Raw genomic sequence first — 27,547 nt, 5'->3', positions numbered from 1 at the left:
GTTCAAAGAAATATCTTTAATATTCAAGAGATGGCATTATCGATCAATTCTTAGCTTATCTCTATCTTTCTCTTACTATTTGCTATCCTTTTTTATATGTTTCATTTGCACTCTGCAGATGGCGCTGATTCCCTAATTTTTATTCTATCTCTATCTTTATCTATATTAATTACTTTCCTTGTTTATACGCTGTAAAATTTGTATTCAAAAGACAATTCTGTTATCTAATTAACTTTATTTTATATCTTTGCCTAATTGTCTTTATCCATTGATTAAAAATTCTTTATAGAATCTATTCAATCTAATTTTTATATTGTAAATATATATATCTTATACATATGTATTTTTATATATTTTTTATATTTTTTATATAACAAAATTTAATACAATCTATTATATTTAAAGAAAAATTTTGAACAAAATTTGATTTTTATAAAATATTTAAAAATAAAATGATTGAAAACGATAAAGATTGAAACTTTTTCAACAAATTCATTTGTAAGAATTATTTTAATTTGATTCTCCATACATGAGAAGGAGATTGGAAAATACAAAAAAAAAATTCTAATTTTATAATAGAAGTTTTATTCACTCATTGATTTATAATTCAAACTTATTCTTTTGAGGTTTCCAAACTATAAGATAAGAAAATATATTGAATGTTAAATTAATTCTGTATCATATTTTGTTTCTTTTTTATCTAGCAGAAGCATTTGAAGATACATTTATATATATTTATATAATAATAAATATTTATAAATACTAACAATTTCTGAAAAATTATATTATATTTAATATGTTGCATTTAATAAAAATTTATTAAAAAATTTGAATTTTTTTATTTTGCAATTTAAGAAATGAATTTAATTAATATTTGAAAATTAAGAAATTTAGATTTTATTGATTAATTTTATTTATTTATCTCTGGTTAATAAATATGAATTACAATAAAATCTATGAATTATATAATTTCTTCAAACTTTATATCGAAAAAACAGAATTCGAGATATTCTCATTCAAGGAGTAAGTAAACAATATAATATTTAAATTTTTCTTAATTCTAAAATTTTATTTCTATTTAATATTCTTTTATTTTATTTTATTTTATTTTAATTTATTTTATTTTATTTTATATACATATATATTTTTTATATATATAAATAATTATAAATAAAATATAATTCTTCATATATTAAAAATATGCATGAAAAAAGTGAAAATTGAAAAGAAGAAAAAAAAAGAATCAATGATCATGAATTTAAAAAAAAACGATTAACGAATTGATATTATTGAATCAAGCTCAAATACGATTCAATTTCGACTTCGTATTTATACTGCACTCTTATTTAAAAATGCTTAAATTATTTTTTAAATATTTGGCAATAATGATGTATTTTTATAATATTTTTAAAATGACTATTTAATTTTTAAATATATAATTATAACCATTATTAAATATTTATATTGAATATTAGTTATATTTATATCTTATTTGTATTATATTATTTTATATTAAAAATAAATTAAATTAAGAAAGATAAATATTTAAAATAATATCTTATTTTTTGTAAATCTTATAATAACATTATAATAACATTATTAATATTAACTATCATATAAAACTTTTAGACTATCTAATATTATTTATAATAAATAATAATATAATATTAATTGTATTATATTGCAATTTATTATTTTTATTATCGATCATGTAATTATAAAACTATATTATTGAATTATGAATGTTCAGATAATATAAATTACTTTTATCTACAATAATATTATTTTAAAAAATAATATTATTTTAAAAATTAATTAAATTATATAAAAATCACAACAAATATGCGCCAAAACATGCAATGCTATGAACTTCGGCAATAATTTCGATAGTCTATTATTAACTATCGTGGATAGGATATATCGATATGAAATTGATATTTGTTATCGAATAAAAATTTGCCTGATGAATAATATTGTGGATGGTAATCTTCAGGAAGAAAAGAAAATATTCTCTATGCGGAGAGAATTTATGGATAACGTTAAACGTCGACATCCTCATTCGTGACACCTAACTTTGATACGAGTCTTTAGTATCGATCTTCTGGTAGCTCAGTACTCTCGACGCTGACGACGACGCAAGCTCAACTCAAAACGAGAATCTGTCCGTGGAAGAGGGGTGATTTGTCCTCCCTTTCGTTACTGTTGTTAACTTCCTCCTCCTTCCTTTTCACCCTTACAGTTCACTCACAGTTTCCCTTCCCTTGCTTTCTGTGTTCTTTCTCTCCCGTCCTCACGAGGAGGAGGACGAGAAGTAGGAAAGATGAGCGATCAAGAAGATCTCGACTATTACATCATGTTTCCATCGTTTCCACCATCCCCAAAGGATCCAACATTAACTACTGGTAGCCAGGATCAACGCGAAGAATTCGTATTCGTCTACAAAGAGGATAAACGGCCAGTGATAATATTGCTAGGATGGGCCGGCTGTCAAGACAAATATCTGGCCAAGTACAGCGCAATTTATGAGGAGAAAAGGTACCAATATTTTCCAAATTATTCCTTTAAATTATTTCCTATTTTCGAATCGCATCATTCTTTTTTCTTTATTTTTTATTATTCGAAATGATCGAAACTTGAGAATGTAAAGTTGTAAATAATTAATTACATATTGAAAGTTCATAATGAAATATTATTTGAAACAATGCATGTCAGTATCAATATTAGTAATATGAGTAAAACTTGAAAAAATAGAATAGAAAAATAAATATTTACTTATATGCATATATAAAATATTTTTTTATAAGATTTATGCATAGATTTAAATTTTATGAGTTTGATAAAATAGTTGATGAGATGTGATAAAAAATTGTCGGCAAATATACTATACTATTTATTTAATCGATAATAATTCAAAATTGAACTAATAGAAATTATTTATTTATTTAAATTATTTCAAGAAATTATTGTTTAGATAAATAATTGAACTTTCTTATAAAAATCATGAAATTTTGTTTATTTAGCATATATGAAAGGATAATATTCATTTTTCAAGTTGCATCACGCTACGATACACAGCACCAGTAGAATGCCTATTTTGGCGAAGAGACAAAATGCCTTACATCGGCAAACGATTAATTCAAGTGATAACCGACAAGAGTTTGGATCAACATCCGATATTCTTCCATGTCTTCAGTAACGGCGGCGCGTTTTTATACCAACATGTAAGCCTTGCTATGCAACAAGCTAACACACCGCTCAAGGTAAAAAATACTTTTACCTTTTACCTTTCGACCTTTTTTTGCTTTATTATTTTACGTAATATATATTAAAATTATAGGTCAAAGGAGTGATATTTGATAGCGCTCCAGGAGAAAGAAGATTGACCGCTCTTTTCAAAGCAATCAGTGCTATCATAGGAGGACATCCTATTACAAACATACCGATGTCCTTCTTTATTACAATTTTCTTGTCTATACTTTGGTTTTTAGAGGTATTTATAATAATACTAACTTCTTTTATATTAATTTTTTTTATTTTTTTTTCTTCTTTTTTTTTTTAGAAAATTTAAAATTGTTAATAAATAATCAAATGATTAGAAATTATAATGAATAAGAAAAGTAAATTTATTTCATTTTACTTTCTTATTAATTAAAAAAATTAAAGTTATAAATATTTTTTTTCTAATTATCAGCTTTTTTAATTATTAGATGATAATGAAATAATTATATAAATTCAAAATTAGAAATGATTTGATCAATTATCTAGGTAATCGCTCATGCTCTTGGACGTGGTTATCCAATACAAACAAATCCAATTGGTCTTGCAGAAGAATCCTATTCTTGGCCTCAATTATTTCTCTACTCAAATGCAGATAATTTAATTCCAGCATCAGTACGTATTTTCAACAAAACATTACAATTAAAATATTTACAATAAATATTCTCTTTTCATCTAAATTCTCTTTTCATCTACATTATCGTTGATCATATTTCAAGGACGTCGAAAAATTTGCCAGTCGACGAGCAGAACGTGGTGTACGAGTACAACTGGTACTTTTCACAAATTCTCCACACGTCAAACATTATGCTACCTATCGTGATGCTTACGTAAATACAGTTTGTAGCTTCATTCACGAATGCTTGATGTCACCAAATTCTGAATGTTTAGAATTATCGCAGAATCACAGCATAGAGAATAATTCTCAAAATTATATCACTATGCCAAGTCTTACTAAAAGAGTTGTACTACCTCACGAAGCTACCAAACTAAATTAAAGAAAAATAAAAAAATGATTAATAATAGAATAACAATATGATCAATGAAAGAATCATATTTCGTACAATTTTGCATGTACGATTATATGCGAACAAAAATGGATAAACTGGAAGGCTAAGAGGATCGGCATATTGTTTGTTTATTATTTTCGATATATGAATATTATTAATATATTTGAATATGTTAATATAAGATTATCTAGAAAGTCTTGATTATATCAGCGTTGAATCTTGATTATTTCTTAAATTTTTTTAATTCATAGCATTATAATGTTAATTATACAAAATACATTAATGTAAAATAAATTTGTATTATAATAATTTAATAATTTAACTTATAATTTGTTTATAATATATTTTATCAACTATTATAATTTATATTGTTATTTGTTAGTATTGTTTATTTTAAATTAATCATCTGAATTTAAAATTAGATTTACATACAAAAATATAATAATGTTTATAAATTATGAATATATATAATATATACTTAAACAAAATTCAACGCTGATTTACGCATAATGATGAATTAATATTTATATTTTCATAAAAATATTTTAAAAACTAAATTCTACTTGACCTCTCCTTTTTTTATCCTCTTACATTTATTCTACTTTTGCTTATTTCCTTCATATCTTCCAGTTTTCTCCCTCCTTATGTATTCTTAAGCGTCAATGTGCCTGAATCTCACAAATTAACAACAAATTAATATAATTGCGTTCCTGTCGAAAATAAAATGAAAAAAGTACACGCACAAGTATTTTATTCGATCGTGTACAGATATATACGATTTGCAAAAATAATTCTGAATTTTCAATAAAATACATGTAGAATATTATCTTATATAACGAATATTCACATTTAGAATATTTCGTAACGTTGAATAGTTGAAATAAAAATTCTAGATGCACTTAAGCGAAATAAAATGAAAAATTTAAAATTAGAAAATCTAGATGCTTATTGATGCAATGAATTGAAATGTCGAAATTATAATTTAGTAATATTTAAATTTCAATGTAAACAAATTCGCACAAAAGAATCAAGCTGGTCTTGATTTTACTTTCAATTTAATTGCAATTGTAATTAAATATCCATGAAATAAAGAAATTTTCTTCTATCTCTTCCTATCAAATGCATATAAATATATATATGTATGTAATGTCTTTATATAAAATATAGAGACATATACAGATATATACATATAAATATATTTTGATTTGTCGATTAGTTATAAATAAAGACTGATAAATATATAATTGTTGCTTTTTTTAGACATATGAAGTGAAATGAATGAAATATTTGATATTTACAAGTATTTGCATTTTTTTTATATATAATTAAATTAAATACTGAAATAATCATAAAATTTTTTCTTATTGAAGTACTTTAAGATTATAATTAGATCATTTATATGGACCTTTATTATTTTTCATAATTTATATTTTAAACATTCATGATTTCAATTTGTAATTTTATTATAATTTTTTTCATTATTTAAAATAAAGTTATTAGTAATAAATATTTATTAATTTAACTATTTGCTATTCTTGATCAGATAAAAAATAAAATTTTAAATTCATGATATTTAATAATATCTTTAACATATAAAAAGTTAGAAATAATAAATAATTAAAAACTTCAAAATTATAATAGTTTATATAATTTTATAATTGATATAACATATATTATTATAAACATTTATATAATTTACTTTAAGTATAATTTTCATCATTAGAAATTTTTTCTAAATTTCCATAGCAACCAATTTTTTTTCTAATTAAATCTCCCCATAAAACATTAATATTGCAAGCAGGGCAAATACCTTCAATTGGTAAAATCATATTATCTTTACAAAATAATTGTGCTAAACAAATTAAATGAGCTATTAATGAACAGTTAGGTCTTATACAGCTAATTGATTGTTCTTTTTCTAAAAGTGAATTACAAAGAAAACAAATTATAGATAATTTATCTAATGCTTGTATATTATTTGTCTGCTTTATTTTTTTTGATATTATTTTTCCGTAACATATAGGCATATGCATTGGAGCTGAAACATATCTATAATATTCTTCATAAAACTCATAATCTAACCAACGTATTGTTAAAGGTAAACGACACCAAGGACCAATTTTCAACATTTCTGATAAAACAGATAAATGAAATCTAATCTTTCTTTTTTGTTGTAATTTTTTCTTTGCATTAGATACATATATATGTTTTAAACGCCGACTTTTATGAGGATGTTGCCAAGCCCATTCAAACTAAAAATGAAAACAAATTAAATTTCAAATATAAAAATTATAGATAAAGTTAATTTTTAATAAATTTTATTAAATGAACATACGCTAAGTGCAGATGTTTTATTTAGGAAACCATGAATAATTAGTACCATATTCCTAGAAAAAAACAAATTATTCTTATCAAAAATATAATTTATGATCATTCAATAATTATATTACCATGGTCCTTTATCACTTGTTTTCCGAGCACCTTTATGTTCTTTTCCAGCATTATGTTCTTTAAGTCTACGACAAGGATCAACCGTAAATCCCACATATATTCTTCCTTTAAATTGTGGATTCATAGAATATAATAAATATACTCCATAAAAATGTTCTATAACTTCTGAATTTTCCATTTTTAAATTTATTAAGAATAGTATATTAAATTATAAAAAAATTAAAAGATACTTTTATTACAATAATATAATTAAATATTAAAATATTTTATTAATATTTTAAAATATTTATTAATATTTATATAATTAACATAATTAATTGTAAAATAATATAGTTAATATATAGTTTAATTTAATATTCAATGTAGAAAATTAAAACTAATCTAGATCAATTAAAAACAAAAGCTGTATATAGATTATAAGTAGGTTAGGTTATAAGTAAATAACTTAATCAAAAAAAATCACAATTATTATGAACAATGATTACAAACAAATAAAATATATAATTCATATATCATAATATATTAAATTTAAAAATATAATGTTTTGAATTCAAAAATTACTTAAATAATATAAATAAAAAAATATATGAAAAATTTTTTTTTATAAAAAATTAATTAAATTTATATACTATATCAAAATTATATATTATATAAAATTAATTTTATAAATATGAATAAAAATTAAAATATTTATATTCCAACATCTTATTTAAAAATAAAAGATAATATATTTATTATATAAATATTAAAATTTTTAAAAATTACATTTATATTTATAAATTCTACCATATTAAGTTATATGAAAAATTATCTAACGATGTAATATTTAAATCATAAAATAATAAAATTTTTTAACATTATTATTTAAGCATTATTATTTTAAATTATTATTTTTTTATCAGAGATAAATTAGAATAAAACAAGTACATTTAATGATATTATTATACCGAGAATAAAATATTTTATGAAAGACGCAAGCGCTGTGATATTAAATTCTTTAATTTATTTGATAAGTATATTTCTCATAGTTGTAAATCTTACTTTTTGTAAAAGCAACAGATCGCGAATGGAGATAAATAAGAATAAATCAAGAATAGTATACGATTTTTCCGGGAAAGTAATTGAAAGCGCCGCGTGTTTAGTTGCAGCACTATTGAAATTGGGCTTTGATCTTGATTGGATATAAACCAGCAGAGATCTGTAAGCGAGGATCCACTAAGAATGGCTGCCGTTTTGAGAAGATTCAGTGCCGCGCAGATCACGGTGATCAGCAAAACTAAACTACCGTCATTTATTATCAGCCGGTAGGCGATCAAGATTCAAAAACCTTGAGGAGCCCTTCTTTTTTCATATGTTTCGTACATAGACTACGAGTTAGTCTCTAAACAGCGGCTTTTTAGGGCAATAGCCACATCGTATGTGTTGTAGATCTTTTGCAAGGTCATCGATCCGACAGGATATCAGCGAAGGATGGATAAACAAGCTTTCCGTAAGAAAAATCGAGCCAACAAAAGAGTCTCATTCAAGGATGCTATCAGATAAAGGAGTTATTTACGCTTTGCATACGCACAATATTCGACCTGATTCTATTGATAACTATTTAACTAATTAGTAAGTAAATTTTGTTTACATTTTTTATTATAATATCAAATCTTAGCTCTAAAGCATAAGTATTTAAAATATACGCACAAAAATCCTTTTCGATTTTTTTAAAAGTTTCAAAAAAATATTAGATTTTATTTATGTCGCAGAATTGGCATGCACAGAGAATTCTTTTATATTAGAAAAATTATATTGGGACATATTTGTATTTTGGGATATTACAGTGAAGAGATTGTTAACATTATAAACTCCAAGAAGTCTGAATTGAAATTGGAACTAGTTGGTTCATGGACTGTCGTAGCTGGTGATATCGATCAAGCTTTACATCTATGGCAATATTCTGGTGGTTATGATAGCGTTGATCATACACAAATTGAATTGTCTAAAGACAAAGTATGACAATCAAAAAAATTTATATAAAATAATATAAAATAAATATTTCTTATAACATAATATTTTTTATTTTTAGGCATATCAACAATTATTCAAAGAAAATGGCAATTATTTACGATCACGTTATTTACAATATTTGTTAGCATTTAGTTATTGGCCTCCTCTTACAAAACGAAATGATTCAAATATATATGAAATACGCAGTTATAGGCTACAACCTGGTACTATGATAGAATGGGGCAATAATTGGGCAAAGGCTATAAATTATAGACGTAACAATAATGAACCTTTTGCTGGTTTCTTTTCACAAATTGGTAGATTATATAATGTTCATCACATTTGGTGTAGGTATCAATGTTAATATTTTTCATTCATTTTTAAATTCATTTTATATATCACATTTATAATATAAACTAAATATATATAAATTAAATATATGTGATTAAATATATGTGATTAAATATATATATTCATCAGATATTACCATCTCAGTTTTCATCACCATTATTATAAAAATTAATAACATCAAAATGAGTCTAGAAATCATTTAATTTTATATAAAATACTTTTTGTTATAAGTAACAATAATGATAAAAATGAAATATCTGGTGAACTACTTATATATATTCAAAATATTTCACTTTTTTTCAATTTCATTTTATTAGTATGTTTCATAGTTAAATAATAAGAAAAAGTTTTATTAAAAAATTATAATTAAAATCGAATTATAATTAGATTATAATTAATCTCAAATCCATTTCATTTTGATACATATAAAATTTTTTAATAAAATATATTGATAAGCATAAAAGTTAATATGTAAAAATATTATTTGATGCTTATTTATAAATAATTAAAATCTGCAAAGATAAAATGAGATAGAAAAATAACTTTATCTTTGTCTCACTTTATATTACTTATATTTATCTCATTTCATAATGTAAATTTCAATTAATTTGAACTTACAAATAAAGTCAACTATTTATATATATTTTTATATATTAACTTTTATTTTTGTTTTGATATCTAAAATCAGCTTTCCAAAGATATTCCATAAATATATTATATATAATAAATTGATACAAAAAATTTTTAAAATGAAAAAAAATTAAAATGAGCTTCAAAAACTGTAAATGAATTTTTGATAATAATTCTAATATTATATTTTTTATAGTAATAAAAAATTTATCAATTCCATTTTATTTCGTATTTTCATTATAATTTTTAGTAGCTTTATGTTCATAAATATTTATAATACTAAATTAAAAAATGAACTGTCTTATATGTTGTTACATATTATATTTTAAATATATATATATATATATATATATATATAATCTGTTATTTTCTTTTTTTTTTTTAAATAAGAAATAAATATAATTCCAGGTTATAAAAATCTTCAAGCGCGAATGGAAACTCGTGAGAGTGCATGGAGACTTCCAGGATGGGACGAATGTGTTGCATATACTGTACCATTAATTAGAGAAACACATTCCCGTATATTGAGTCCAACTAGCTTTTCACCAACAAAATAGAATTTTACATTCACAATTTTAAATGTATTTGTACAATACAATTTATTCCTTATATTTACATTATAATATTGTAAAAATATTTGTTATATTACATACTACATTTATAATTACATAAAGTAAGCGCTCAATAAGAATTGTAGCATTTTGTTGTATTGCAATTACTAAAATGTATTTTAATAAAATTTAAACTTCTTTGTTACTATATATAACGCTTTAATATATATTTTTATTGTCAATCGAAATACATTTATATATTAATGAATATATTAATCGTTAATTTTGAGTATTTTTATCTTATTTTTTAATAATTTTTAGTTATATTTCGTAAATTTATATTGGTTACTTGAAATATTTATAAATATTCAATAATTTTCATAGAAATTATTTGTTATAATCAAAAAAATTATTAAATATAATAAAAGAGGTATGGGAAGATCACAAAATACGAATAATTATTAAATATCGTTTATTTTTATTATCTAATCAATATATCAAGTTTGATCAATTTGAACTTTATTTTAAACATATTCTTTCCAGTCATGATTTAAAAAATATTAATTTAAAAAATAAAGATTATATAAACAATAATTACTTGCATTTTATATTTAATTTTAATATAATTTCCGTATAAAAATATGATCTAGTTTTTAAATTTTATTAATTAAAATTTATAAATATATATATATCAAATAAAATAATAACTGTGTATTAAAGAATATTATTATTGATAATTAGAATATTTTATATTACAGAAACATGTTTTATGTGAGCACATTCTGTATTTTTAATCACTTATTAACACAATTAATAATCAATTTATTTTAAAACATTTCAGCATTGTTAAAATTTTTATTATATTATTTTATAAAAGCAATTTTTATTTTTATTTAATGCATCAAATATAAAAATTAGAATTTTCATTATATATGTTATATATGTTAGATATTATATATTTTTAAAGTTCATGATTATTTTTGATTTATCAATACATTTATTAAATTACATTTTATTAAATGCAATTATTGCATTAATATATATATGTAGAAATAAATAGAAAAAAGATTGTAAAAAATGATATATTATACAATTAATTTATTTTATGCATTTAACAAATTATAATTTACATAGTATTATTCTTGCAATGCTGAAATATTTCAAAAATAGAAAAAGTAAAAAATGAAATTAAATTTGAATTATAAATGAATTTTTCTTACAATAATATAAAGAATGGCGCAATATTGGAGGACTTACACATTCAATAATATTGAAAATAGAAAGCATCTTCAGAACACAGAAATAAATATCAATGAAATCTTTTTACGAATATTTACAGTATACAAATATATATACAAGATATTGACGAATATTTTACTTAAAAAAAAAAAAAATAAATTGAAATAAAATTTTATAAATATAAAGATTTTGATATGCAATTATTCTATGTCAACTTATATATTATTATTGTATGTTATTATTTTAGATAATTAATAAAATATTTTTCTGCCAAAGAATTATTTTCACTATAATAAAACTTATTTATGTTTAAATTTTTTATGTTTTATAAATATCAAATGAAATAGAAAATTTAATATATTGACTAAATTATGAATATGTATTGAAATATTTTATATTTATCGATACAATTTATATTTTATTCTTTTTTTTTTTTCTAAATAAAAATTAAATAGAAAAGTTGATTATAATAAAGAAACATGCTATATTATAAAATATATAATTTATTTAAATATTTTACTATTTTACTATTTAAATATATTAAATTAAAAAAAAATTTAATGTATATAATTTTTCTCTTTGTAATAAAATACACAATTGTTAATTGTTACTAATTAATTGTTAATTTATAATTATTAAAAAGATAATTTTTTAGAAATTCTTAAACAATTTTATAATTTTCTTGAAATATTTATTTTTTTAGTTTATTTTGATTTTAAAACTGAGAAACAAATTTAATATAAAAAATTTATATTATTTAGAAAATTTGAATAATATTAACATTAATTAATAAATATTTTTAGAAAAAATTAATAATTGTTAAAAAAATAATTGAATTTAATAAATTTCTAAAGAAATTTAGCTTGAAACAGCTTAAATTAACATTAATTTAACCATAATTTAACATTTATAATAATCTATAAAATTTATGGCTTTGTATAAAATCATTATCATTTCATATTTAAAATTAAACTTATATAAAATAATTAGTTCAATGTAAGTATTTCAATTATTTTTCAATTGAGTTAAGATATGTTTATTTCATTCTTTCTAAATAATAAAATTATAAATTTATATATATTATATATAATCATTTGACATAGAATAATTTTATTAAAACTTTTATTAAAATTTAATTAGTATCATGCAAAATTTGTTAAAATCAATAATCAATAATTTTTTAGATTTATTAATTATATCTTATATCTATGCATAATGTTTTGTACTAAATAAAGTACAAACTACATAATATCAATTTAAAAAGCTTTAACTATATTAGTGATAATATCAAATTATCACGAATACATGACAGAATAATTTGATATTTAAAGATTAAAATTCTAATAAAAATTAGTATTTATATAATATATCAAACAATATTGTAAATAGATTATACACATACATACATTTTCAGTAAATATATGATAAAACAATTTCATATAATATAATACTAGTAGTTTAATTCATTATTTACTGAAAGGCGGATTATTAAATTTACCATTCTTTCGTGATATTTATAATTTTGAAATTATACTATTAATTTTCCATACATTTCTGAATCATATAAAATGTATGCAAATTTGCTACAAAATCTCTCATAAATTCCCGTCTATGTGTGCTCTGAAGTGTTTTTCTATCTTCTAAGATTTGATCAATGTTAATTCTTGAACAATGATCATATTTCTCTTGTATTATATTATAAATTTATATTTAGAAAATAGCATTATTAAAAACAAAAATTAATATCTAATTAAAGCCAAAAATTATATCTAAATATTAGTATATTCATTATATATATTTTATTAATTGATATTATAATATAAAAATAAAATTAAAATTTTTTTTCATTTTTAAATTGATTTAAAAAATATTATTAATTTTAACTCAATATTAATGAATATACTATAATAAAAATTGTAATCAAATTTAAAAAATCACACATGGATGGAAATAAGTGAGAAAGAAACTGATCAAATGTTTATATTGATTATAAGTATTGATTAGTAATTGATAACTGATATGCCATACCTACATTTAATTAGCTAGTTTAATATATCACTTTTTAAGTTCAAATTACCAAGTTAATAGCTTTGGAAAATTCAATAAATTCTATTATGCTAAATTCTAGTCTTCATAATTAAGATTCAATTTTAAAATCTTATATACTGAATATTTACAAAATGCTATTAACAACTAAAAATAATATTCTAAATTAATTTTTAGTAATTTATAATAGTCTTATGGTTGTGATCAAAAAGTCATCTTCCTTTTCATTTTTTTAATATATATATACAATCAGACTTAAAGAGAATTCGTGCTTCTGAATAAAAATTTTTTAAAATTTCATTATTAATTCGTGTTTTTTACTTAAAAAAAAATTTATAAAATTTTATTACTAATTAAAATTTTTATAATAATTATAATTATTAAATGTGTGATAGATTATTTATATATTTATTTATTTCATATACAACATTAAGTAAAATAATATATCTTTGACCAAAATAATATATTATTTTGATTATTGCTTACATTACATTCTTCTTGAAATTTTATTTTCATAACATAATTCTTTTTATATGAATAAAATTTTTGAAAGATATTATTTATTTATTTACATTTTTCTAATATTTAATTTTATTTTAAAATAATTATTAAAATAATTATATTATTTTAAAATAATATATTAGTCCTTTTGTGCAATCCATATATTTTTGAATAAATATATTAATTCATATTAAAGAATATTTTCATTAAAAAATTAAAATTTTCATTACTGTATGTATATAAATAAATGCAGATATGTTTAATATTTTTTTAAAGAATTATTATATATTACAAATTATATATTACAATTACAATTTTTATAAATTATTAAAAAAAAATTTAAAATCTTATGTATAAATCTTAATATGCAACATAATTTCAGAATTACTAATGCTTAATATAATTTTCTTATAATATTCTTATGTAAATTTTTATTCTTATATATATTATTACAAGTCATGAACAATATATATATAAAAAAAAAATAAATTTTAATTTCAAGCTTATGTACTTATTTAATCTAATTTAAATCAATCAAAATAATTTAATCAATTTTTATGAATTTATAATATAAAATTTTATGAATTTATAATATAAATTTTTATGAATTTTTTATGAATTTATATATAATATTTCTTGTTTTAAATTTTCTATATATTTTTATAAATATTTTTAATAAATTTAAAAATTATAGCATTCTTATATATTTTAATGTAACTTTTTTATATTAAAATTATAATTAAATTTTTTTAATTACATAAAATAGAGAAGTTATTGTAAAAACAAATATAATAATTACCAAATTTATTAACATGATACAAAGTAATATATTTTAAATAAAATACATTTACAAGATATAAACTGTAAAGACACAATATTTTTTAAAAATCTATAATAATTATTTTATGAAGGATTTTTATGTATGGATTGCCTGTGGACTAGGTTTAAATATTGTAACTTATTTTATTTACTCATATTATAACATAAAATATAGCACGAATATCTCTTTTCAGTCTACTGTTTATCAATTATAGCAGTTCATTAAAAGTCTCTATTAAATTTTTATAACTTCCTAAGATTAATCAAAGGAAAAAATTATTAATATGTTATAATCATATTAATAAGTAATGCTAAACTTCCTTGTTAATACTACATTCTTTTTTAATATATAACGCGTGTATATTTACATACTGTATTATTACAAAAAAATTATTCAGTTGATTGTGACTATTTTTATTCTAAAATTTTTGAACACATAAATATATATATATTATATATATAAATGTTTTTCTTATTTTTATTATAAAAATTCTGCAATTGAATACATTTCATAATATATTCTATTTATTTATTATGGAGTTTTGATATTTTTAATTAAGTTGTTTTTAATAAAATTGTTGTATAATAATTTAATAATATTATTATACAAAAATGTGGAATGTATATTACTCTTTTGTTATAAACAATTATAAAACATATTATGTAAGTATTGTTATATGTGCTTGTTATATGTATTTATATTTGACTTTTAACATTCATATTAATTTTTATAAATATAATTTAATAAATATTAAAATTTAAAAAAAGCAATTTTAAAAAAGCAAAATAATTCAAATAAATTTTATTATTTTTGAAATAAAGTATTTTTACTAACTTTGTTATTTTCATATGAGAAAAATATTTCATTATAAAATATATTTATATTTATATATAAATTTAACATATTTATGTATATTTATATATATAAAACTTATATAAAATATAAATTTTTATTTTATTGAAATATAGATAGATAATTATATATATTATATAATATGTTAACAAAGCATTCTCAAAAATTGATTATTAATTATTTTAAATTTAATGAAAATTATATTTTAAAATAATGTTATTTTTGTTACTCACATTATAAAGAAAATATTGTTTTGATTAATAAAATATGAATAAGAAAAATAGTCACAACCATCTGAATTTAAATTCAATATTTAATAATGAAGATGAAAAAAAATATGTATAATAGAAAAGTATATGGAAATGTATTAAATGAAAAAAAGAAAAAATTAGAATATTATAATATAAAAGTACAACATTGGGATGTGTACTGGATGAAAACTTTGGACAATTAAAACAGAATATAATATGATATAACTGAAATGTTGATAATAAAAGCAAAATGCTATTACAATCAACAATGAAGAAATTTTTTTTGGTACCTGGAAAATTAATATAAAACATTTGTGACATACCAAAAATAATATAGACTAGAATAATATTTGCAGATTCATTTTGACAAGAGAGAGAAAAAGTAAATATATGTATGTGAAAAGAAAATTAAGATATACATAATTTAATAGATTTTTGACTAATTTCAAAATCAAATGAATTATTAGATGCAAAAATGAAATAATATTTTTATATTATTATTGTTAATTTTTAATATATAAAATCATAATATGCTAATAACAATTATATTTTTTTCATTAGTTAGACTTATTTTGAAGAAATGCATGAATTGAATTTAATTATATGCTAAATAGATATAATGGTTTATATGTTAAATAGATATAATGGTTTTTATGTTATAATATGTAATATATTTTTAAATTTGATCTATTAAGATATTAGAAACTTTTATATCAAAAAAATCAAAAAAATATATATTTTAATTTTTTCTAAATATAATAAAAGAAATATTTTGTAATAAAAATAATATTTATTTTCATGTTATTTATATTAAATAGCAAAAATTTTAATATTTGACAATATATACATGGGTACCTAAAAGATATCTTTTAAATCATTTTCCACTTTTTAAAAAACAAAACTAAATATTTAAAAAATACAAAAATATTTGATGTTTTCTATATATTTAGATATTTTATTAATATTATCTTAATAATTATTTTTTATTTTATCTTTTATTTTTTCCATGTTTTTATTGCTACAAAAATAATATAAAAACATTTTTTATATAAAATTATTTTTAATTATTGAAAACAAATTATAAAAATTTGTTAATTAATAATCTTAATATATTATGATATTAATAAAATAATTAAATGTTAATTATCAGTATTTTATAAGTATTTAAAAATATTAATACAAAATTATATTAATTCACCAGCAATATATTCAGTAACATTATTATGATTTTAAAATATGTAATTGAGCATATTATAGTTATAAAATATCTAAATATAATATCAAATATTTCTTACATAGTACATTATTTTTTTTATTTTCTTAAAAATTCAAATTATAAATTGTTACTTAATTGTTTAGGTATTTCCCATTGTATAAAATGGTTTCCTATTTCTTTTGTGACAAATGAATGATAACATGATAATTTAAAAAATATATACCATATATTCAAAAAAAAAAATTAACGTAATCATTTAAATAATTACAAATAATCGCATTAAGACTTCATACTTAATAATATTAAATTAAAATCAAGAAGATACATTTCAATATTGAAAGGAATTTGAAGTGGACACTGTCATATTTTGGTAATTCAACAATAATTTTATTATCAATTTAATTTTTGATATTGACATTTTTTCTTAGTAATGTAAAACAAATTGTATAAAATAGTAAAAAAATGTCTTTCAATTTTAGAAATTAATCTCTCTCGTTAAAATAACAAATATTATATATCATGAATGTTATTATAACTACAACATAAAATATTGTAACTAAATTTTTTCAGTTTGTCACTTTGTAAATATCCTAATTGCATTAAAAATGCAATTAAATAAATAAATCACTCAATTAAATCAGACTAAGTATTATTGAAAGCTTGAAATAAGTTTTCAAAGGTCAACACATGTATTTATCAGTAAGATTATTTAATACTAGAGACCTTTGATAAGTTAAAATCTTACCGAAAATATTATTTTTGTTTTATTCTTATTTCAAATCTTCAATTAATCAAAATCAAATGTATAATAATTCGAGCATTATGATTATACTATTTTTTTTTTATTATTATAATTGCAAGATATTGATAAATAAATGTCTCTAAACATTTTCTGTCGCATATAAAATTTTCTGTATGCTATGATAGTTGGCTTACTTCAAGCCCAAGAACATTAAAATTTACTTTTCATAGTAGATGAGACTGATACTTAAAAGATTTTTTCTTTTTTAATCCTATTTAGTTCACAAAGTATTTGGATATGATTAATAAATATTACAACGTTGCAAAAAGCATCTAAGTTCTTCTTCAATATGAAGCTCTCTTTCCAGATAGATCACATTGACATATTTTGATAATTAAAAAATATGCTGTTACATTAATTTCAGTCCAATACACATTCCCAACCCTAACAAACCTTTCTCTTAGGTTTGGGTCGATGCATATAACGAGCCAACTTTTACTATATATGTAAATCATTGAATTAAACAAAGATAGGCTCGTTATACATTCACTACAGGCAAACGTACATACATACATATTCTATTAATATGATTAAAATTAAAGACTATTAGGGGGGAAGGATGTAGAACTATTACTGTGAGCCAGACTTAACATTGAGCCACTAAGGCTTTCATCGTCTGGATAAGATTCTTTTGATGCCTCAGCTATCGCCAGAGCACTGCAATAATTTGAAAAAATGTATATATCTACAATATTTTTTTTTAAATTCTTAAATCTATTTTTATATTTTATAAAATGACGATGAATGTTTAACATAACTTTAAAATGCTTTAAAAATGTAGAAATATAAAAGGAAACAATTGAAATATTTTCGTCTTTCATTAATATTTATGAAATTTATTCTAATAAGCTTATAATATAAATTACATACCTGAATCCTATTCTTGCACTTTCCTCGTCAAATTGTTGTAATTCACGTTCCTGTCTTTCATGTAATAAACGTATTCGCTCACTACGTTCACGAAGAAATTCCTGAGTTTCAAGTTCCATTTTTTGTTCAAGCAATGCTCTTCTAACTGATACTCGATCTTCTAACTCACGACGTTCTCTGTTTCTTTGCGCTTCAGCTTGCATTTTATTTTTAGATTGATAAGCCATTAACATTTCTAATTCATAATTTAATCTTTCCTATAAAAAATAATTATTATATAAAATATTAACTTAGTCTTAATAGTTATAGTATTAAATTTACTTTAAGTATTATTTAAATCAAATTTTAAAATTATAATGTAAATCCGTATATAATCATAATAAATTCTTTTTATTAAATAAAAACATTTCTAGAAACTTATTAAATAATATTAAATGTTTAAAGAAAAAATTTTTGAGATCTTATAATTTTTAAATCTTACCTTAAGATTATGACATTCAACTTCTTGTGATTCATCTAAACGTATACTTTGTTTTTGGAGCATTTCAGCAATACTTTGTTCATATTGATCACCCAATAAAGCTAATTTTCTTCTTTGTTCCTCTTTTAATTTTTTTATAACAGCTTTTTGTTCTTCTTTAGCTGTTGTTTGTAATATTTGAGCTTTTAATGCCTTATATTGTCGTGTTTGTATTTTACATGTTTCTCTAAATTGTTTTCGAATTTGCATTTCTTTTTGCTAAAATAAATACATATATTTAAAATTTTCAAATTTTCATATTTTTTTATTTTTTAATATTTTTTTAGCTGTCATTTTTTATTGTTTCAATAAAATATACATTATTATTTTAAAAAACTAAAACATATTACTTACTTTGAGACTCTTAGGTTGTTGTTTGAGTTCCAATGCATGTTTTTTACGTAAATCACGTTCTGCTCTTTGCATATAATCCTGTTGATTAGAAAGTTCTGTAGCATGTTGTCGATGAACTTGATCTTCTCTCAAAGCATGAACTGCTCTTTGTTGTCTATATTCTAATTCTTGTGTTTTTTCATGATGTCTTAATAACATATTATGTGCTTGCTCTAATTGTTGTTGTCTTTTATTTAATTCCTATATAAGAAAAATATATTTAACAAATAAGAAAAAAATTCTATAATGAAAAAAAAAAATATTATACTAACTTCTCGAAGTAATTCTTGCTCCAAACTATGGAAAACAAGTAGCTTTTTTCTACGGAATTTACGAATTTCGAGATCAAGATATTCCCTTTGTCCTCTTGCAAGCCGTTGTTCTTCTTGTGCTTCCATTTGTCGTAAATTATCTTTATGACTTTGAAGTGTAGCATCTCGTTGCCGCTTCGGTGTAACTTCATCCTGAGATAATTCTTTTTTCCATCTTTCTTTGTAAACCTTAAAAAATTACTAAATTATCAAAAACTATCAAAAAAACATAAAGATAATTTTTTGTAATTTTTTAAAATATTTACAAAATAATAATTATTATTATATTTATTATTTCACCTTATAATCCTTCTTTTGTTGTGCTTCTAATGCTTTTCGATCTGCTTCTTGTCTACTTGTAATTTCTTTGTGAAGTTTCTTTTCAGCATTTTGATTTTGTTTAAGTTTACGTTCTAATTCTTGCAAATGTCTTAATTGAAGTTTTTCTAATTCTTTGCTAAATTGTTGTAAAAGTGTTTCATATTCTTTGTCCAATAATTGTTTATGGGATTCCATTTCCATTTTACAACGTTCTTCTAATTTTACCTATTTAAACAAATTAAATATATTATCCAATAAAAATGATTTTTAATTATCTAAATAAAATGTAATTTAAATAAATTAAATGTATTAATAAATTAATAACACTTACCAAAGCACCTTGATGTTCACGTCTCATTCGTTTATATCCACTCATTTGTTCATGCATTTCTTCTTGCATATGTTCTTTTTGTTGTTTAGTTACAATTGATGTTGTCCTAATTGTTGCAAAATTATTGGCACCATGTTCAAGAAGATTGGCAGTGACACCGCCTGCTGATATTTTATGTCTATTTCGTACAGATCCTGTAGAATAATCATTTGCATCAGCATTTGGCAGTGGCAGGCTATTGGTGGAGGAACTTTGAGAGCTTGCAGAAACGCCCATTGAATGAATTGAATGTTCTGAGGTAATTGAATTACTCTTGCTACTATCACCACCTGTTTGTTCATCAGGAGTATCTATAAGAATAAAAACATAAATAAAATTGAATCAAATTAGAATATAAACAATTATTATAATTTAAAGTTTTTGAAAATTTCTCATACCATCAGCATCACCAACTGTACTTTCAGTCTCACAAGCATCGATCATTAAAATCTTTTTCATTTTTCGATAATTTAAATTATCCAGTTCTCTAACAGCAGCTTTTGTTCTCTGAATTAAGTCTATTAGAACTTGTGGAGAACGTGTTCTGGTGACAAATTGATGCTGTAAAATTGAAAGCCTATAAGAAAACAACTAACTAAACTACAGTATATCTATTTATGTGAATAATAAATGAGCAAAAAATTCATATATTATTGCAAATAAAATAAAAATTTTAGTAAAAAAAACTCACTGATAGCAGTTTACCAGAGGCTGGTCTTTCAGTTGGACTTTTAGTTAAACACACTTCAACAAAGTGACGAAAAACATCTGACCAGTCTGGAGAATTTAAAGTTGGTGTATCATTTTGAGCAATATGATACAAAGCACTCATAGCATTCATATTAAAATAAGGTGGTTTGCGCTCAGCTAAAATAAATATGATTTAATAAATATTTTATTATAATTCTAAATAACTTTTTTAAATAAAAAATAAATAATAAAAAAAATTTCAAAAATAAATTAATTAAAAATAAAAAAATTAAAATTGAATTTAATACCTAATTCAATACATGTTATTCCTAAAGACCATACATCCACTTTCCCATCATATTGTCCTTCATCCATAGCTAATATGACTTCTGGTGCCATCCAATAAGGAGTTCCTACAAAGCTGTTTGCTGGACATTTTATGCTTGCAGATCCAAAATCTGCCAATTTTACTGTACCATTTTCAGTAAGTAAAATATTTCCTGCTTTTACATCTCGATGAATTCTTCCTAGAGAATGAAGATAGTGCAAACCACGTAATACACCTTCACAAATTGCAGCTATTTCATCTTCTTTTAATGGTCTCTTATGAACTTCAATAATGTCTGATGCAGAACCAAGGCAATATTCCATTACCAACTATAATTAATTTATACAATTAATTCATTATTGTAATTCATTATTAACAATTTAAAAAATTACAACATGCCATAAGTAATTAAAAAAATTCATTATTTAAAAATTGATTTATTAAAATAATTCTAAAAATTACCCAGGCAGTGTGGTCCCTGAGATAACAACCCTTATATTCTATTGTATTAGGATGATTAAGTTGTCTAAGAAAACGAATTTCTTTCAAGATATCCTGCCATTTTTCAACAGTTTGTTTTCCCAAATATGACATTTTTTTGATTGCAACAATTTCTTTGGTAACCAAACATCGTGCATAATAAACAGCCCCAAAACTACCATGTCCGATTTCACGTAAATCTTCAAATATTTTCTCCGGATCATTTTTTTCAAATAATTCAGCAATCTCTGGGTCCTTAAGGCTACCAGGCCTTGGAACAGCTGGCATAGTAAAGTATTAATAATTATATAAAGCCAAGGCCTATTTCAGACAGAGTTTTGACGTCTTCTTATTTTTCAATCTTCTATTCTAAATTTTATAATTTTACTTAATTCTCTGTCAGTCCATTCCAAAATTTAACATTCTATCTGTGAAAAAAAACATTCTTAATTTCTTTGACAATTAATAAATAAACTAATTTATCTTATATTATTTTAAATTTAAATATATTAATTTATTTATACTATCTTTAATTTTATTCAATATTAAAATATGTAAATGTGTTTCATATAAAGTATAATAAATAAAATACAAAGCAAATAAAAAACAAAGCATAGTTAATGTGTTTTTTATCAAAAATAAATTCACAACAATCTTCTATACAATTTTATATAGTATAAATTGTATTTAATTAAATATAATAATACATATAATATATAATATTATATTTTGATACATTGTGATTCACATACCTTAATTTCATATTTCTCTTAATTTAATTTTTTATAACACATTAACAGCAACAAATTTTTAATAAACTCAATAATAAACAATATTTAACAAATATAAATACATAAATTTATAGTATATAAAGTATAAATAAAGATTTCTTTTCACTACAAATGTATTTTTATATGATTAAAATGAGACTTGACACTTATCACGAGGTCCTCAATACGAAACATACCATTCTATCCGTGGAAATAGAGGTGGAGAACTAGCATCGATAGCATTATCGATATTATCGATAGCTAACATTATCAAAATCATTATCGATAGCTTTTTACACTATCGATATTTTCGATAGTTCTTAAAAAAAAAAATCTTAAAATTATCGAAAGAGAAAGTGGATTGTAGATGAATTGTAGGATATAGAAATTAATCATTTTAATACATTTTATTAAATATATTAAAAATTATATACAAAATATATCATTAAATTTAAACTTTATTTTTAATATAACATATTATCATCTTCTATCATTAATTTATAATTTTAAAGACACGTGGCTTTTGAGGTTATGGCATATTGAGTTTTGATTTGACAGCTATTCTATTAAAGTCGGTGAATTTTAAAATAAGTAAATATGATATTTATAATTATGTGATTATTTTTTTTATTAATTGAATATTATAGATTATTCTTAATTCTTATTTATTTCATTTTCACTCACTTACTTTTATAAATATTCCGTATATTTTCATTTTTTTTACATATTTAAATATAAAAAGATATTTTACAGAAATAAGAAAAAGTTCTATTTTTTTAATATTTTCTTTAAAATAAAATAATATAGTATACAATGTATATAGTATACAATGTGATATTTTTAACTTATTTATTTTTTATTTTAACTTATTAATAAAAAGAATGAATATTCATAATTAAGGTACAACAATAAAAGTGATTCATATTTCATATATAAAATTTTCAAATAAATTTTTGAGAAATTTAAAGATAAAAAATTGATAAAATACCTTATCTGTAAGAAGAAATACAAAATAAATGGAAATATACAATCTAAATAACCATATAAAATGATTTTAAAAATACTATATACTACATATTTAGAAATAATCAATAGATTTTTCTATCTATTATATTATTATATTTATTGATATTTTGTGATTATTAGTCTTAATTCTTCATTTTACTATTTAACATGTCTTTAATATTTTAATTCAAATTAACTAATCTTTCTTTTTAACCTAACCTATTCTAGACTTAAAGAAAATATTCACATATTCCTTATGTTTATTTTATCTTATATTAGAAAATTATAAAAAAATAATTTTTTTACAATTGAATCAAATTTATATTTTTATCTTTTAAGTTTGACTTGAATTTTTATAGAAAGAAATTAATTTATTAGGTATGTGTTGGAAAAATCAGAATTTTAAAAATGCAAAGAAAATGGAAATTTTTTTATCTGAATTCTATAATAAAAATTAAAAAAAAATATCTTTCATATTATTATATTTATATTCAAATAAGATATATTAATAATAAGATTGATCAAAATCAGCAATTTTCGATTTTATTCTGTATCTTTAAATGTTTATATTTTTATTATTAGAACAATATTAACTGACTTGGATGAAAACTTTATGTATTTGTTGTTTAGTTCAATTATAAAAAGATTATTTTGTTTGAAAAGTATATAAATACTTTTTTTGATCACTATATGTATAATTTTTTTATCAATATTTTTTATCAATACAATTATTATCATTATAATTCAAATTATTCATCTCATATATCTATTTATTAAAAAACAATAATAACAATTCAAAATATAAAATCAATAAATTTAAAAAAAAATCATTATATAATAATCTAAAAGAAAAAAGTTAATGATTGTTAATAATTGTTAATATATTGTTAATTTTCAATTATTTAGTATTGCAAATGATAAAGATTTTAAAAATCTTATTAAAATATAATCTTGTATTTTATTTCAAAATTTTCATTAAGAGATAAATATTTTAAAATGATATATTTTTCTGTTATAGAAAAATTACATATAATATTACACAATAATATACACAAATAATAAAACATATCTGTGCAATTTCAAAGAAATAAAATCTTTTATTTATCAAGAAATCTTTTATTTGAACTTTAAATATAAATTTTGAATTGATATTTGCAGTAGCTTTGAAAATATATTATGTATTACATTTCAGAACAAAATAATCTTGATTTAGAAATAAAATCATACAAATTCATATATATTAGAATAGCTAACTAAATAAAATTATTTCTTAAAAGAAAATTATCACAACAGGCTACAATTAAAAAAAATTTTTGTACCATTTATAATTAAAGAAACAAATTTTATTTCTAGGATATAGAGAATATTTTAGAAATATTTGATGCAGAAACAAAACAAATATTAAGAAATATATGTCACAATATCACATCAATTATTGTGGAATATATCAAAACAGACAAACATAAAAATACTATTAAAACCAAAAGAAAGAAAATTAATTTATAACAATTTGCAAATATCAATTTTCTTAAACTTAACATATTAAATAAAAAACAATTCTTGTAAATATTAAGTAATCATCTGAAAAAATAAAATAATTCTAATTCTTTTTTTTTAAAGATTTTTTAATAAAAAAAAAAAGTATTTAAAAATATTTATATTAATATCTGGTATTATCTATATAAAAGGCAATATTTAGAAAAATCAAATGTCTCAAAAGATATAGATCCTTTACTCTATTAAAAGATACAAAAAAAGATAGATAAAAAATTATTATATATATATATATATTTCTATATTATTTCTATATATATATATATATATATATATATTTCTATATTATTTCTATATATATATATATTTCTATATATATTTCTATTAACTATTTCTATATATTGACAATATGAATAAAAAATGAAAAAATATTTTTTTCACTAGAATATTAATATTAGAAAAAAAAATCAAAATTAAAATTTAAGAATATCGATATGTTAACATTTTTAAATCATAATTAAAAAATAATAAGATAAAACATTATACATATACACATAAAAATATAAAATAAAATATAAAAATCAAATATAATATTATAAAATGTATTTATATTACTAAATTTTCATTATATATATATATTTATTTTTTTCAAAACTATCAAGAAACTATCGATAACATCGATAGCAAAAAGACATCGATAGTTCTTTACCATTAGATAGAAACTCATCTGACTTGAATAAATATCATATGTTTTTAAACGGAACATAGTTTTCTTTATTAAAAAAAATCGAAGCGAATGTATCACTAATATTTAAAACTTTTAAACAAACTTTTTATGAGAAAATAAAAAATAATTATAAAATTGAAACTGATAAGTAAAAAAGGCGGTCGAGTAAAATTCGCAGGAGAAATGCGGGCGTAAGGAGGGTTGGGTCTCTGACTCGTAGCAATCGCGTCAGATTGGTCCCATAAATGCAGTAAAGGGACATTGTCGTTGTAGCCGAAAACGCTTGCCGTGTTTGGATCGAATGTACAATATTACAGTCAGATCTTAGTATATCAATTGAAATTTATCCAAAACTTCGGCAACAAGGAAAAAAATGATATTCACCTCCAAAATGGCGAAGGAGCGGGCACAGAAGCATGCGCGCAGCTCCGAACACTCTCTTTAGGCGGAGCACCTCTTTTTCCTGAACTTGGCTGATCCTTCGAGCATATTAAGATCCGAGGAACACAATTTTTCGTTGTGCAAATGCACCGCACCCCGGAAAAGTACACGCCTCGTACGTGTCACGCACGTACGCACACACGCGCGAGACGCGACAATCCGCGGCAACGCAATACGGCACCCACTATCGGCCACACACGAGAATTCGCAAACTTTTTGACGCCTTTTCGTCTGGCCTGAGTGTACTCTACAGCAGGCGAATTCTCCGTCAATGATGAGTGGCGCTCTATGTTGGTCAAATATTAAACTAAAAAATATTATCGATAACTACGAATTACTTCTTTACCAATTTTAATAATTTTAATAAAATGCTTTGAAAATGATAATAATGAAAAATAATTATATATTAAATTACCAAATTAAAATATAAAATAAAAACAATAAATTATATGATGACATTAGAATATAACAACATAGAAAAAATTTTATTTAAAATTAATTTAATATTTTTAGATTTTAGATACATAAAAAAATGCATTTAATAAAAATGTTTTATAATTTATTATATTATATTATATATATTATTATATTAATTTATTATATAATTTTTATATAAAATTATTGATAAATTTTATATAATTTTATTACATATCTAAAATAATATAAATACATATGAAAATAAAATTATTTTTGATAAAATTAATTATCACATAAATATAATTCTATTTTATATAAATAAGATTTTCAAATTAATTTATAAAAACTTTTTAAGTTTATAACTTTTTAAAAAATGTTATAATTTTTAATTAAAATAAATTTAATTTTATCCAATCTGCAAT

General features: G+C 20.6%; 4 protein-coding genes across 6 annotated transcripts; 2 read left to right on the top strand and 2 right to left on the bottom strand.

Annotated features, from left to right (window-relative positions):
- The first annotated feature begins 2,141 nt into the window (after nt 1–2,141).
- On the top strand, nt 2,142–4,521 carry LOC122718468 (transmembrane protein 53). Its single transcript, XM_043943529.1, has 5 exons — nt 2,142–2,535; nt 3,053–3,260; nt 3,338–3,490; nt 3,766–3,891; nt 3,996–4,521. Exons 1-5 carry the CDS (start codon nt 2,321–2,323, stop codon nt 4,272–4,274), a joined length of 981 nt encoding a protein of 326 aa, XP_043799464.1. The 5' UTR covers nt 2,142–2,320; the 3' UTR covers nt 4,275–4,521.
- Nucleotides 4,522–5,986: 1,465 nt separating this feature from the next.
- On the bottom strand, nt 5,987–6,997 carry LOC122718462 (structure-specific endonuclease subunit slx1). The gene is made up of 3 exons (XM_043943507.1): nt 6,737–6,997; nt 6,622–6,673; nt 5,987–6,538 (listed from the first exon to the last, which is right to left on the bottom strand). The coding sequence occupies exons 1-3, from the start codon at nt 6,913–6,915 to the stop codon at nt 5,987–5,989; spliced, it is 783 nt and encodes a 260-aa protein (XP_043799442.1). The 5' UTR covers nt 6,916–6,997.
- Nucleotides 6,998–7,819: 822 nt separating this feature from the next.
- On the top strand, nt 7,820–10,471 carry LOC122718461 (protein NipSnap). Its single transcript, XM_043943506.1, has 5 exons — nt 7,820–8,041; nt 8,166–8,348; nt 8,564–8,732; nt 8,809–9,076; nt 10,119–10,471. The coding sequence occupies exons 1-5, from the start codon at nt 7,959–7,961 to the stop codon at nt 10,265–10,267; spliced, it is 852 nt and encodes a 283-aa protein (XP_043799441.1). The 5' UTR covers nt 7,820–7,958; the 3' UTR covers nt 10,268–10,471.
- Nucleotides 10,472–17,736: 7,265 nt separating this feature from the next.
- On the bottom strand, nt 17,737–26,943 carry LOC122718455 (serine/threonine-protein kinase Tao). Of its 3 annotated transcripts, none has more exons than XM_043943496.1 (12): nt 26,652–26,943; nt 22,254–22,699; nt 21,772–22,120; nt 21,465–21,640; nt 21,172–21,334; nt 20,735–21,084; nt 20,383–20,628; nt 20,044–20,271; nt 19,733–19,972; nt 19,340–19,597; nt 18,859–19,115; nt 17,737–18,645 (listed from the first exon to the last, which is right to left on the bottom strand). In XM_043943496.1, the coding sequence occupies exons 2-12, from the start codon at nt 22,557–22,559 to the stop codon at nt 18,525–18,527; spliced, it is 2,694 nt and encodes an 897-aa protein (XP_043799431.1). In that variant the 5' UTR covers nt 22,560–22,699; nt 26,652–26,943; the 3' UTR covers nt 17,737–18,524. The 3 variants fall into 3 exon arrangements, with proteins under 3 accessions (XP_043799431.1, XP_043799433.1, XP_043799434.1); XM_043943498.1 differs by having other exon boundaries at nt 22,254–22,695; XM_043943499.1 differs by lacking the exon at nt 26,652–26,943 and adding an exon at nt 23,024–23,045 and having other exon boundaries at nt 22,254–22,695.
- Nucleotides 26,944–27,547: the final 604 nt, after the last annotated feature.

This window comes from Apis laboriosa, unplaced genomic scaffold, assembly GCF_014066325.1.
Source record: "Apis laboriosa isolate Shangri-la unplaced genomic scaffold, ASM1406632v1 scaffold645_cov152, whole genome shotgun sequence".
Classification (NCBI taxonomy): Eukaryota; Metazoa; Arthropoda; class Insecta; order Hymenoptera; family Apidae; genus Apis; species Apis laboriosa.
The sequence above is the reverse complement of the archived record's forward strand: the minus strand, read 5'-3'. Positions and strand labels throughout refer to the sequence as shown.